The sequence below is a fragment of the Phyllostomus discolor genome, chromosome 4 (genome assembly GCF_004126475.2).
Source record: "Phyllostomus discolor isolate MPI-MPIP mPhyDis1 chromosome 4, mPhyDis1.pri.v3, whole genome shotgun sequence".
NCBI classification, from domain to species: domain Eukaryota; kingdom Metazoa; phylum Chordata; class Mammalia; order Chiroptera; family Phyllostomidae; genus Phyllostomus; species Phyllostomus discolor.
The window spans coordinates 163351644-163366950 of record NC_040906.2 but is presented as its reverse complement, the minus strand read 5'-3'; the positions used below and the strand labels follow the sequence as shown (position 1 = coordinate 163366950).

The window sequence follows — 15307 nt, the reverse complement described above, 5'->3', positions numbered from 1 at the left end:
TTAACGTCAGGAAGAAGAAATACTTTATATTCTACTATATTTAGAAATCTACACCCTGGCTGGTGTAGTTCAGTGGATTGAGTGTGGGCTGCAAACCAGAGTCGCCAGTTTGACTCCCAGCCAGGGCACATGCCTGGGTTGTGGGACAGGTTCCCAGTGGGGGCCAAATGACTGGCAGCCACACATTGATATTTCTCTTCTCTTTCTCCCTCCCTCCCCCTCTTTCTAAAAATAAATAAAGAAAGAAAGAAAGAAAGAAAGAAAGAAAGAAAGAAAGAAAGAAAGAAAGAAAGAAAGAAAGAAAGAAAGAGAAAGAAAGAAAGAAAGAAAAATTTTTTGTAACTCGGAGGCTGTTCCAAAGGAAAAAAATACCAATTAAAACCAAAAATACCAATTAGAGTATCTTCTAAGGGATTGACTTCTTGTTCTGTTGGTGGTTTTCAGGTGACCTCTAGTTAAAGGGAGAAACATTTTGTATTGCTGTAACAGTCCTGTTTTGTGAATTATTTTATGGAAGTGCAGGTGCTCAGAAAGTTTACACATAAAAATCTGCCTTTTGGCTTCAGGTGTGTGTATATGTATGTGGATGTTTTGATCTTACAGATATCTTACTAGCTTTTACTAGCATTTTGTACCGTTTGATGTTCCTTTTGAATTACTTTTAAAAATTGCCACTTTTATTTCTTGGTTCACATTTTACAGATAAAGGATATATCAGTAGTTTAATATTTAATATCTGATAATGGCAAGGATGTTTACTCTCATTTTAAATACGTATTCACAATAATTTTAACATCGTTATGAGTGATAACAAGAGCAATACCTTTTTATTGAGCATTCTGGGTGTTGAGTATTTCTAAAAGTTAACCATGGTGTTACATTTTTTCTTCTGTGAAATGGGTGTAATAAGAGTCTCTTTCCTCAGAATGTTGTAAGGATATGTCAAAATGCATATAAAGTGCTTCGAATGGTACCTGGCTTATAGGTACTTTAATAAACATTAGCTAATTTATTATTATAATTATTATGCTCCGTATTTGCAGTTTTAACTTAATTCTCAAAATTAGCCCTAGAAGTATTTTCCCTATTTTACAGGTGGAAAAACTAAAGTTCTGAGAGTATTCTTAATTCCTCTAAATTCTTAATATACTGTAATTTGCACTTCATTGTGTAGAACTTAATATTGTTTATGTATGGTATTATTCTCATGCTAGTCTCATCTCTTTAACTGTATTAAACAGTTTTTAGCAAATTGAGATGTTTACAGCTCTTAGGTTACCTGCAGTGTTAGCACATGCTGGGTATTCAGCAGTTCTTTCTGAATAATCATAAAAAAATTGCAAATCACCTGCATTTGCATATCTGGCAAATTAACAAAATGTAGAGACATTTCTGCTTAAGAGATCTTATTCTTTAATTCTTAGGGTGGAAGAAGGGAAGGAGGAAGGAAAGAAGAAGCTTACAAATTCTTTTTTGGTTGCTGCATATATTCAAAAGATAAAACTAAGTAAATTTAGGTGAAAAGATTATTTTCATGAAAAATTAAATGGAACATGTGACATAATTTTTCTGAAAAAAGTTATATTTTTATAAGCCTTGTTGGGGTCAAAAGAAATTGAGAGTAAGTGTGTTTAACTATACATATGACATTAAGTTCTTGGATATAACCTTCTAATTTATAAAGTCTTCTCTGTTGAAAATGTAGGGAATTTTAAAAAACACACTCCCTAGATAGTCAAAGTATTTCAGCTGAGCTCTGCCTTTTTGTGAGTAGTTGCTGAAATGGCAGGACATTATCTAGAACCACTTATTATAAACAAATGTCCGAGGGTGATTATTTGTAGAAGGGGCATTTAGCATGCTAGTTAGTAAATTTAAGAGGTGACTGGAATACTGCTAACATATTATACTGTTATTTGTTGGGGTAGCCATTTAAAGATCGCTGTGAGTGGTTCTACGAGCATTTGCACTCAGGACAACCAGATTCAGACATGGTGCACAGGCCAGTGAATGAAAGTGATATCCTGCTGGTCCACAGAGGTATGTGTAACAGAGAAAATGGACATGTATGTGAGGCGCAAAATACTAATTATTGTAAGTTTTAATATGTGAAATTAATCAATGCTACATATTTAGATTCTATTTTTAGGAGTAGCTGTGAAGTTGTGTCAAAAGCAAACTGTGCAAAGCTAAAGCAGGGAATTGCTGTGCGGTTCCATGGAGAAGAAGGCATGGTGGGTATGAGATAAGTGCTGTGAACATCAGTGCATGTAAAAGGTTGGAATGCACCTGAATAAAATTTGATATTTAATCAATAATGGAAGAAATTTAATATGATTTTAATTTTATTATTTATAAAACATTCCCCATTTTATATATTTCCTTTGATACTTAATTTTATTTTCTTGAACTCAGGGTCAAGGTGTTGTGCGTGAGTGGTTTGATATTCTGTCTAATGAGATAGTCAATCCTGATTATGCACTGTTTACCCAGTCAGCTGACGGTAAGTTGTACAGTTTAGATGACTTTTTCTGTGGCTTCTCACATTTTCATACTACTTCAGTGTATTTTATTCTTTGATTCCCATAGTAGCCTTATGAAATAGGTGGAGTATTCCCATTTGATAGAAGAGACAACTGAAATTTAGAATGTTTGTCTACATTAACACAATTATGAGTGGAGACTGACTCGGTCTAGCAGACTTTCCTTTAAACACTTGATTCTCAGATGCTTGTCTTGGATACTAGTGCTGGTACCCGAGAAACTTTTCATTAGTCATTTGTAAACTAAAACTAAATTTATTTACTTTAAGGATTATCCTTTAGTCTACTTTTCTTGAATTAAAATTTCCTTTAGTGAAATAGTGATAGTAGATGGACTTAAAAATAATGTAAAGCCTTATTTGGAAAAATTAAAATTTGCTAGCCCTATTTGAGCTTCCAGGTCTCAAAATTTATTGTTCATAAAAACACAGTCTAGAAGTATGGTGTCAAATCTTAACTTAAAGTCTGTTTATGTATAGTAACTTAGTTTTCAGTCTTTTTTGAAATATCAAGACCTTACGACTAAAAAGCTCTTACTGCTGGGGGGAGGGAAGTATAAGGGGACTAAATGGTAACGGAAAAGAAATACAATTAAGATTACATTGTTTTTAAAAAGCTCTAATTTAACCATATATTACAGATGAAAACCTCTGTTGAAATGGTGCTGTTGACCTACAGAATTGTAATTTTATATTGTAGGCTAAATGGAATTGGTTAATACTGCCTTATTGGTGTGAGGTATAGTTGAGAGTTTTGTAACTTAACAGAGACATCCAAGGGAAGGTAGGATTTCAGTTTCTAAATGCTGTGTACAGTTGCTTTTATTTCCTGAAAATGTTTTCTTTCCCAGTGTTTAAATTTTTAAAATAAGAATAAGAGTGCTTCATTAATTGTAGTTCCTGATTGTATCCAACCAAATGAGCAGCAAATCTCCTTTGAATAAGAAAAACGACTCAGAGAGGCAAGCAGGGGTGGGCTGCAGTGATGCTAGGCAGCTGTGGATGTTTACCTGTGTGACAGGCTCCTCAGATATGCCTGGTATATTTGAAATTATTTAGGAATATGGGACTGCCAGCTTACACCCTGTTACCTTTAACTCTTTGCTATGAAATGGATTTGTTGAGGTTGACAAGATTGATGGGACACTGGGTTTAGTTAGTTAGGCCTAGTTTTTGATGTAAGACTTAGCATTAAAACATTGTATTTTAGATTTCTTTCTTTTCTTTACGGCCCTTTATTCTGAGTCTAGTTAGTTCCATACCTGAAAAACAGATTTGGTTTGAAGTCATTAGATGAGGTACTTCCTTATGCTACAAATTTATAGCAAAGCATATATTGAAGCACATAGACTATAAAGATTGTGAGTTGTTCTGTTTGTAAGCCATATGAGTATTTTCTTTAGGGTCATAGTATTAACACATTAAAATCTAGGTCACTGATGGCAAACATAAGACCCAAGGGCCGAGTCCGGCCCTCCACTTTGTTTTATCAGGCCCGGTCCCTTGTTTCTACCTGGCAGCAGTGCCCAGCTCCTTGCCCCCCTAGTTAAGGAGTTGTTACATTTATTTTAGTCCTAAAATTACGTTCAGCCCTTTGAAGGCAACCTCGAGGTTCATGTGGCCCCGGTGCAAATGAGTTTGACACCCCTGATCTAGATGAAATCATTCTTATGTGTAGTTGACATGAAGAAAATTACATTTAAGAACTAACAGTTTCTAAATGTGGGAAATGTTTAACTAGATCTAACTTCTATAATAATTTCTCTAAATTAAGGTACATTTGAGAAGTGATGTAGTATAGTGGCTGTTTGGCCTTTGTTGTTACACTGATGTGAATGATGGCTCTGCCTCTCATGCTATGATCTTGGGTCAGTAAGTGTAACCTTTCTGGATCTCAGTTTGCTGATTTGAAATGGTGACGACCGATGTTTTATAATGTAGTGAGTGAGAATCAATTGGCTGTTACGTAAAAAATGATTGGCCTAGTACCTGGCACATAGAAAGCGGAAATAACTATTAGATGTTATTGTTACTGTTCTGTAAAATACAGTTTTTCTGAAGTGATAAAAATAGCTGGGAATATTACAGTTACTCTTATTTTGAACTTAAAACATAACATAAAATTTATATTGTTTTTACTACTTTTCAAATTAAAAACTATTATTTGTTTCCTGAATATTTTTCCTATTTGTTTCATTTTTTCTATGTCTCCATATCTATTCTTTTTACTAACCCAGGCTTCCCAGAAGTACTTAGGGAAGGAATTATACACAGCCCTGGGGGTAAAGTCGAGTTATCAAAAGTCTTTGCTGGTTCATCAGTTACCCTAAGCACTCACTATTTTTAATAGGTAAAAGATATTTGTGATTATTCTCAGAATACTATATTTTTTGAAATTATGGTAGGTTTATCTTTGAAGTTTTTCTTCATCTCACAGAACTTTGCTTTGACTTTTAATATCCAGTCTTACATTATGACTGGGAATGATTCTCAAAAGGTGAATAAATAGCTTTATGTGGCTCTTTTAAATCATTCACCCATAAGCTTCCAAATTTGTACCTTATATCTAAGTAAATTTGTCATGGCAATTTAGTCCAGTGCCAATTCTAATAAATCAAAGACCAATGAAGAATAAAGGGAATTATTGTCAAAATATATATACTAAATGACCAAACATTTCACTCTCCAGTACTTTTTTATTTTTCCTTTATTTTTCTTGGATGCCATTTCATTAGATTTATCAGTTATTCTTTCTTTTAGCCCGGGTGCCTAGAAGAGTAGTAAGTAGCATGAACTCAATAAATATTTGTTGAATGATGAGAGAAGTTAGTGATTATCACAGAAGAGTAGGGAGGGAGGGACGGTTATTTAAAGTTGAGATTTTGGTATTAGATTTATCCATTGCACTAGGTTTCTTTGAGACTTTATTTTTTAATTTTTTAAAGATTTTATTTATTTTTAGAGACAGGGGAAGGGAGAAAGAGAGAGAACATCAGTGTGAAAGATGTTGATAGATTGCTTCTTGCAAGCCCCCAACTGGGGACCTGTCTTGCAACCTGGGCATGTGCCCTGACTGGGAATCGAACTGGTGACCTTGTAGTTCTCAGGTGGGTGCTCAATCCATTGAGCCACACCAGCCAGAGCTCTTTGAGATGTTTTTATTGTGATAAAGTAAAATTTACCATTTTAACCATATTAAAGTGTTATAATTCAGTGGCAGTAAGTACATTTAAATGTTGTATAACCATCACCACTATCTGTTTCCAGACTTTTTTCATATAAGCGGAGTCATATACTCCATTGCGTACACATATGGAGTAGATTGTGACAGTAATTGATAACTATTGCCCTTGCCATTTTTACTTTTACACCTCAGTGGTATTGTACTTAATTGATTATTTGCCATGAGGATGAATTGGTTAACTTGTGGACTTTGGTGATTTTCTGATAATTGTTAAACGGTATCAAGTTCATTGATTTGGTCTGTCACTTAAGAACAGTTGTACATTTAAAATTTTTAGATATTCTTTTGTAGTGCTCTGTTCCATAAGAAGCAAAAAGTAGTAAATATTTACTGTTCTGGGCCTGAAGGACAGTAGAATGCCTGAATTCACAGCCCAGTAGCTATTTCCCCACACTGCTTATGACAGCACTGTGTGTGTGTGAGAGAGAGTGTGTGTGTGTGTGTGTGTGTGAGAGAGAGAGAGAGAGAGAGAGAGAGAGAGAGAGAGAGAGAGAGAGAGAGTGAGAGAGAGAGGGAGAGAGATCTTTTAATATATTATTTCCGGGGCCTCTCTGACAAATCTTCCAATCACAACAGTTAAAAGTACAGTTAAAAGTATTCTAAAATTTTCTCTCTGTACAAAGACTTGCTGTGACACGTGTGTGAGTTAATGGTCATCTTTTGTACCTCAAGTTCCACTGCCTATTATATAGTCCACAAAGAGCATTCCTGTGGAAGTTTATAGATAGCTTCAGTTTTGCTGAAGTTTTGTATGAACTGATTTATCTGCATTAAAATGATCTCTCTTCTGCTTATAGGTTTTTAAAATAAATTATTTTGTATTTTAATAGGAACAACTTTTCAGCCTAATAGCAACTCCTATGTAAATCCCGATCACCTGAACTATTTCCGGTTTGCTGGACAGATCTTGGGATTAGCACTGAACCACAGGCAGCTAGTCAACATTTACTTCACCAGATCATTCTACAAGCACATTCTTGGTATGGCTGTAAGATTATTTCCATAGACATTTACTTAAAGTGTTTTTCTTCAAGTTTTTAGGGAAATCTAATTTGGTAAGTAATGGCATTTTGGACAAGATCATTTTTATTTTCATTAGAAACTATCTGTATATGTAAGGCATTTAAATGGGGGCCTCAGAGGGGTGGGAAATCTACTCTTTTGCTACAAATTTTTTTTATTTTAGTGTGTGTGTATTTATGCTAAGAATGCATTTTGATACGAATATAGTAAGAGAATTGGTATTTTTTGAAGTTTATAATTTCCTGAGTAGCTATTTCAAAGAAAGATTACATTGTAAAAATGTGGAAGAAATGTAGTCTTAAATTAACATACCTTCAGATTCAGGAATTAGCATCCATTTAAATCATGCTGTGAATTTGATTATATTTTGCAGTTTTGCACAGTATCTGTAGAGGGCAGTATTTTACCATTAAACAGATAAGGAAAGGCAAAAACATTAAAATATGACTGCTGTATGTTTACATTTATAGGTATTCCTGTAAATTACCAAGATGTGGCATCTATTGATCCAGAATATGCCAAAAATTTACAGTGGATTTTAGATAATGATATTAGTGATCTAGGTCTAGAACTAACTTTTTCTGTTGAGACTGATGTTTTTGGAGCAATGGAAGAGGTGCCTTTGAAACCTGGGGGTGAAAGTATTCTGGTGACACAAAATAACAAAGTAAGTATTTGAATTTTTACCTTAGCCATTGTTTGTAATTTGACCCTGATATTCTGAAGTCTCCTGGTACTAACTAAAAAAGCTTTTATTGTTAGAGTTTTATAACAGATAAAATATTTAACTAAACCATCACATATCAGACTCATGGTTAATAAAATTAAAAACTTTTTTCTTTCCTTTAGTTGGATTATAGTTCCAAGACAGCTTCAGAATCATCTAACTATAAAAATAATGTTCATGGAACCTTTTTAGACTAGCAATTTAGTAAAATACTGATTTTTTTTTAGGCCAAAAGAATTGGCCATTTTTTTAGCTAAACTCGTTGAGCCTCAGTTTTCTAGTCTGTAAAACTGAGATGATAATGCCTCCTACAGAGAATTTTTACTAGCATTATATAAACCTAAAAGCACATTACAAACATTGTTATTGGATAGTTTTTTTGATAAAATAGGCTTTTAATTTCAGATGTTTACAGGGTATTGGAGGCCTAGATTAAGCTACATAATTTTACTTTTTGAAACTTAGATACTGTACATATAAACAAGCATGAAGTTTATCTTTGACACATAAAATCAGGAACAAGTTTTTCCACATTTATACTTGGAATGTTTTCATTCTACCCTCTCATTTTACACTTGAGGATACTGAAGCCTAAAGCAAGCACCAAAACCCAGGTCTCCTAGTTGCAAATCTAATGTTCCGTGTACTATTTACAAAATTAATCATGTTGAGGAAGACCTTACTTGACTTTTAATACAATGAAGCATATGATGCTCTACAAATTAAAATAGTAAAGTACTTAAATTAATTTTTAAAATCTATATTAGCTTGCTAGTGAATAAAAATATTTTCAAATTCTTCTAATTTTTAGATTGCCCAACCTTATAGTGATATGTTAGTTTATTTTACTCTGGAGATGTATACTCAATTATGGGCAATGAAGTCATAGACTCCTTCTCATGAACAAGGGATTGCTTTTTGTGAGGAAACCTCAAACATGATTCCTGTCTGTGAACACTGTGTCTGATGAGTGGCTTTGTCACTCCTCTCAGATATGCTTTAGGTAACAAGGTGGAAAGCCCCAGTAACAATTGCACGATAGGTATTAAACCTATTCCTCCTACTGGAGAGCTTCCTTTCCACTATGATGTGACATTTGTTTAGATTTTTAAAAATTCATATTTTATTCTTTTACAGTTAGTCTTTTATTGAAATCTAGAAAGAAGGAAGATATGGAAAAAATAATAACAAATGAGAATATACTCACATTGAAGGTATACCCTTCATCTTGATTCTAGTCTGAAACTAGAATACTTTTGTAATATTAAAGAGCTTGAAACTTTAGTTTCTAAGTTTAATACATTTTTATTTAACTATCTTAACTAATTGCTTGGTTGATTACAGGCTAATCTTTTTCAGTAGTTTTAGTAACAGAAGTAAAAGCAGGATCCCAATCACTAATATATTAATTCTTCTCAGCTTTCATTTTTCCGATATAAAAATTTTTCATAATAAATTGAACTTCTTCATTTTCTAATATTACCAGTAAGAGCCAAGTTTGATTTTATATCTGATTGTTGATACTTAAACATTTAATGTCATTTAATAAACAACCGGATTGTTAAACATACCAACAGCTTAAATTTATCACTCACAATACTTTAAAATTGTTAAAGTATTTAATTTACAAATAAAAGTTTCAAACCATGTTCTTTAGAGGTGTTTTTTTTAACACACATTTTTGTCATGAACTTTTGTTACTTTAGGGTCAGCCTTTTATCTACTTACCTTTATAGGTATCAAATGATAATTGTCACGTTTGGAGTTCAACTTCAAAATTTATAGGCATTTTGAAGCTTAAATGACTTGCCAAGCTAGTTAGTAAGAGAAAGCCTATGTAAGCTGATCTCCACATGGGGGAGGCATTTATTCCTCAGTTTTATTGAAAGGCTTTGGTAATTATAGAGTGAAACCAAATAGATGAAAATACCTTTGTTTAAAAAGTAGTACATTAAAAAATACAAGTGATGTAAGGCAGAAGACAATATATTGGTTTTACATTTGAAGTATATTGCTTTTTTAAAATTTAATTTTGTATGTGTCAATGATTTGTTTTAAAATCTGACAAAAAAAACCTTGGCTTCATTTTTGAAAATGGCTGAATTACCAGGAGCTAAATATTTACATTTAAGTTTTTTTTTTGTTTGTTTGTTTTTTGCCAGCCCTCTACATTTAAGTATTTTTTTAATCTTCATTTTGTTTTGCTTTCACTTTTTTACTTTTAATTTCACTTTTAAATTCTTGATGAAAAACTGAAATTGTAGAACTGTGAAATCTGGAGTTAAAAGTGACTTTTTTCCCCCCTTAAATCTTCAGTTATAGCTAACAGCTAGAAATGAAGAGTAAACTACTTGCATTTAAGTGTTAGCAACACTTTTACAATAGTAATCATCAAGTTCATTCTGGCTGGGAGGGGAAAAATGGGGGTGGGATGAGACAGGATATCAGGGAATGGAGTAGGTGGCATGGAAGTTGAACAGAGGAGAATCACTAAGTGGTCAGTTAGGAGTAAGGACGGGTAGAAGGAAGTGCTCTGTGCTTACAGGAAGTCACAGGGGTGATTGAGCATATGTTTGGGAAACCACAGAAAGAAGAGACTTGTGGATCTCTTCTCTTCTCTTGTGGATCTGCTTAGATTGCAAGGTGAGTGAGTGGAAAAAGATGAGGCGAGAGAGGTAGAAAACGGCCAAATCTGAAAGACTTTAATTCACAATTAGAAATTAGAAAATTATTGAAGGCTGTTGGGGTGATTGCAGATGCCATAGAGGGGAGTGACATGATTGAATTTCTGTTTTTTAAGGAAAACGTAAACTCAGCTTGGAGTGTGGGGAATGGATTGAAATGGGACAATACTGGAGTCAGGTCAGCTGATAGGATGTTGTGGCATTGGTCTGTGGAGCAAGCAGGGGGGATTTTATAAGACAGTAACAGCGGGTGTGGAGAAAGTGAGATAGCTTTCAAGGATACAGAATTTATAGACCTTAGTAATTGGTTGTTTGGGAAGGTGAAAAGAACAACTCGAAGATGACTGCTGCTTAAGTGGATTGGCCCCCAGAACGACGGCTGGTGTTGCCATCCTGCTCTTCACCAGCCTCATTACCATCAGTCTGGTTTCTGGTGATGATAACCGCTACTGTCTATTGAGTACTATGTATATATTTCATGTATTTGAGATGTGTTTTTTGCGTGTTTCTCATTTATTATAACAGCCTTTTGAGATAGTTATTTCTACTTATTGATTGTGGAAACAACTTTAATATTAAAAGCATCTGACATTTAAGTGCTTATAATGTGTTAGGCACTGTTCTGGGTACTTTATGTGAAGTGTAGATATTTTTTCCTACAAGTCAAGAAACTGAAGCATAAAGAATTTAAGTAGCTTTCCTCCAAATCACATGATTAGTAAGTGTTGGAGCTAGTATTTGAACACAGGCAGAGTATAAATTTCAAGCCTGGGTTTGTAACTATGACACTATATATTCATTTTTTTTTTCCTCACCCGAGGACATTTTTCCATTGCTTTTTAGAGAGAGAGGAAGGGAGGGAGAGAAACATTGATGTAAGAGAGAAACACTGACCAGCTGCCTCCTGCATGCGTCCGGACTGGGGATCGAACTGCAACCTAGGCATATTCCCTGACTGGCAATCTGACACTCAGCCTTTCAGTAATGGGTCTACGCTCCAACCAACTGAGCCACATTGACTAGAGTGACACTATGTATTTCTTTAGAAGTTAAATAACTGTCTTAAGGGCTCAAGATTAGTAAGTGGTGGATCCTCAGTTTAAATCAAGGTCTGTATGATTGTGTAACTGCTAGGCCTCTTATTTACTAAGTCAGTGAATATGAATAAGGTTGTAAATAAATATTTAGCATATTTTCCTCCACTTCATTTTTATATGGTTAATACCTTGTATTTTATTGCTACATTCATTTGATTTATTTCACACACAAACACTTCTGATGCATATAGAGGCACAAAGTACAAGTTTGTATATATAGTGGTGGATTCCTTATTTTATCTACAGAAAAGTGTACCGTGAGAAATCTTTTCATTACTTGGAAAACTTTTAAAACTGGATTTTAAATTATCTTTTTTTTCATGGAGATATGTACATTTATGCTTTTAAATTATCTTTAATATCTCTCTGTCTACAAAGAGAACATACTTTTCTTTGCATTTTAGTAAGTATATTCTAAAATTTTACCAAATCCATGAAATGGTTATCTGAAGAATCACTATTTTCAATAACTAAATTTTCTTCAAGGAAACTGAAGTAATATGATTTTTACCAGACTATTAATGTTTGTAACTAATCTGTGACCTTGAAAATAAGAATATACTCATCAAGAAAAAATTATTGAAAAATACTATATTGTAAGAACATGTCTTCTTTTTTTTGTATCTACTTATCTCTACAAAAGAAACCTGTTATTCTTTTGAGTTCTAGGGACAGAAGTTTTCAGTGATAATTGTTCCATAACAGAGCAGTAATAATCAAGTGGATAAACCCAGGAAGGAAGCTTTTATTACCAAAAATTTATATTCAAACAGTTCACTGAATTATGTCAAAATTAATGCTATTTAAACTATAAATTGCTAAAAAAAATTCCAGACAGTTTTATAAATACAGGCAAATTTATCGGTTTATTTAGAGGAGGGGAAAGGGACATCTTGTTTTTACTATAAGAGTTTATTATTTACATAAATATGGTTTAGTTAGATATTTTTCTACAAAGAATGAAAAAGAAGAAAAATAGCTTGAAAAGATGTGTCAAGTTTTCAACATCACCACTGTCCTTCATCAAAAGACATAATCTAGGTCCAAATAAGTTGGAATTTTAAGGAACACTTCTGAGTAGTGATATTAGTCATTATACACATTCAGAAAACTAGGAAATATTAAAACATTTCTATAACTAAACCTGTAATTTATCTGGAGCATAGTGTCAGAAGTTGCATCTCATTAATCTTAATGTTATTTGTTCCTTCTTAGTTACTTTTTTTTTTTTTTTGCCTTTGTTGTATCAGTTATGAGGCTCAGAAGTTCAGCTAAAAGAGTTGCTAGGGTTTTTGCTGTTATTCTTATTTCCACACTGAGGCTTTCTAAGTCGGAAACTATATATGTTGACATAACTATTCAGTACAAGTACTAACTCAGAATTTTGTATATAGTTAATTCTTCAATTTAAGTCTGTGGCATCTGGTATGATTTTATGCCCTCAAAGAATTAACAACAAAACTCAGGTAGGAGCAAATGTGCCATCTGTTGGGGGATGAAAGATACTCCCCCACCTCCCTTAAGTTATATCATCTCTCCCTTTTTTTTTTTTAAAGATTTTATTTATTTACTTTTTTAGAGAGGGGAGGGAGGGAGAAAGAGAGAGAGAGAGAAACATCAATGTGCAGTTGCTGAGGGCCGTGGCCTGCAACCCAGACATGTGGCCTGACTGGGAATTGAACCTGCGACACTTTGGTTCTCAGCCTGCGCTCAATCCACTAAGCTACGCCAGCCAGGGCTATATCATCTCTTTTAATACCTTAGAAAAGAGTGAGATTTTAGATTTGGTTCATATTTAATGTTTGATTGTACAGTTCTTTATGCCAGTGTTTTGTAGACTGATTATCATCTGTATATCCACTGTTTAAGGCATGTAAGATTTTTGATGTAGATGTGTAGGGCATACGTGTGGAGGTGAGGCACTGACTGCTTGCGTAGGCAGAGGGAATGCAGCCAGTGCGTCTCCATAGAGCTTTGTGAACAGTCAAAATGTTAGTGCATAATAATAGTGGCTTTTCATAGTACTAATTATACAGTATCGTCAAGAAAATGTTCATGTGTGTTTTTCTGTTTGAGGATGTACTGTATAAGGATGCAGAGCAACATTTTAGAAGCTTTTGGGTTTAGATTTTTTTTCTGTTTTCTGTAGATTTTAACTGTTAAACACAGTTATTTTTCACTACCTGAAAACACTTATTTTACTACTCTCAGGGCTATTTATGACGGCTAGGATTTTATTGCTTTACTGAGAAATAATTTAGACCAAGATCCATTCACATTTAAATTAACTTAATATGGACACTGGTATCTGAAAGAATTGATTTTTACTAACTGATATCCAATAACTGTGACCCAGAGTTACAGAAATAAATGTGGAAAATAATGTTCGATGGAAGAGAAGGGAACATGTGAGCAAAGATTAGTATACTTGTGAAAGTTAATTTCTGAAAATCAAATGTATGAGTAAAAATAGTAATTAACTGATAAAAAAGAGAATTTGTACTAGTCTAATAAGAGAGAGTGCAATGGCAAATTAAAATAGGTTAAGTGTACTTCAATTTAAAATCTTTTACTTTCATACTTCATAATTTATTAAGGTCTTGAGCAATGACTATTAAATAGTGCCTTAAGATTATAAAAGCAAAACCTCTTGAGAAAAAGCTATTTTTGTTAAGGAAAAATAATATATAGCACCTTAAACATATAATTAATGGTTGAATGGGGCAAAAAGAATTGTAGTGTTCAGTAAGCAGTTTCAGAGCACACATAAATATCAGTATAATCATGTACTAATACGGAAATCACTGCTGGTTATCACTTAGAAGTGTGTTATTATATATTATTTCCTAATTGGGCCCTGGAATTTTAGCTTTATGTTTCTATTTGATTGTTGGGCACCCATTTCTGTCCCCATCTAGTAACTATCTGTATGTAACTTGTAGTCACTGATTAATTCCTATACAGTGGAGAAAAGCCTTTGGGTGCTAGGGAGTAGGATTTGGGGATAGGAATAGATTCAATGACAGGGATAGTAGCTTTTCCTGTGCCAGCTTGTACAAGGAGCCACATGGGGTTTGGGGAGAGCTGTGAGGAATTCACTATGACACTTCTGTAGCTCTGGGATATAAGGAGAATTCATAGCCAGAAGTCAAATCTAACTTGCTGGCTCAGCGCCTGTGGGTTTTTGGGAGGTGGGGAACATAGCATCAGGTAAGTGCCAATGATTAAATAAGTAAGTCAATAAAAGTAAAGGGAAGGTCCTAAAACAGGCTTTGTCCCCCTTATGTTTAGAGCATTTGTTCCTGGGAAGTGAGAATTACATACGACATACTGTTTTTAAGTCACAAAGTTTCACTTAGATGTAAATTAAAGTAGATAAATGATAATAATTGATAGAATATATATGATAATTTATTCTGGTCTGACCCAAAATGCGTTTTTTATTACCAGTCAAAATTTTCAGTGACACTATTTCCTATGACGATGATGATGTATTTTAAAATAAAAAGAGTAAAAGTAGCTTACCTTAACTCAGAATCAAATCAGCTACAGTTAAATGAGCCATTTTATCAAGTTCTAAGTATGTATTAAATGAACTTGTTGAATGTATGCATTTACCACACAGTTTTTGAACACTTACAAAGTGGTCATAACTGTTTTTAGGAGCTGAGGATGTATGCTGGTAAACCAGACAGGGACCCTGCCTGCAGAGAGATTATATCCTAATGAGACTTTTCAGTCAGAGGCATCAGGATGTATAAAGACACTGAGGCCTGAACAAGCTTGTGCTTGGGCAATACAGTTAGTGAGCAAGGGGAGAGTGGAAGGAAATGAGTGAGAAAGCAAGGCAGAGAGGCTAGGAAGGGAATTCGGATTTTATTCTAAGTGTCATGGGAAGGTAGTGTAGGGTTTTGAGCGGGAAAGTTATGTGATCTAAATTATATTTAGAAAATCACTCTGTGGGGTGGAGAAGGAGCAGTACAGAGTTAA

At 33.9% G+C, this 15307-nt stretch overlaps 1 protein-coding gene across 8 annotated transcripts in view; it reads left to right on the top strand.

Moving 5' to 3' along the window:
- Positions 1-15307, top strand: part of HACE1 (HECT domain and ankyrin repeat containing E3 ubiquitin protein ligase 1) — a 92745-nt gene that overhangs the window by 60609 nt on the left and 16829 nt on the right. For all 8 annotated transcript variants that reach the window (XM_036024522.1, XM_036024521.1, XM_028508856.2 and 5 more), the window contains 5 exons: positions 1929-2040; positions 2137-2234; positions 2416-2503; positions 6617-6766; positions 7280-7476. In XM_036024522.1, coding sequence (XP_035880415.1) covers positions 1929-2040; positions 2137-2234; positions 2416-2503; positions 6617-6766; positions 7280-7476 — 645 coding nt within the window. The remainder of the gene's footprint in view (positions 1-1928; positions 2041-2136; positions 2235-2415; positions 2504-6616; positions 6767-7279; positions 7477-15307) is intronic.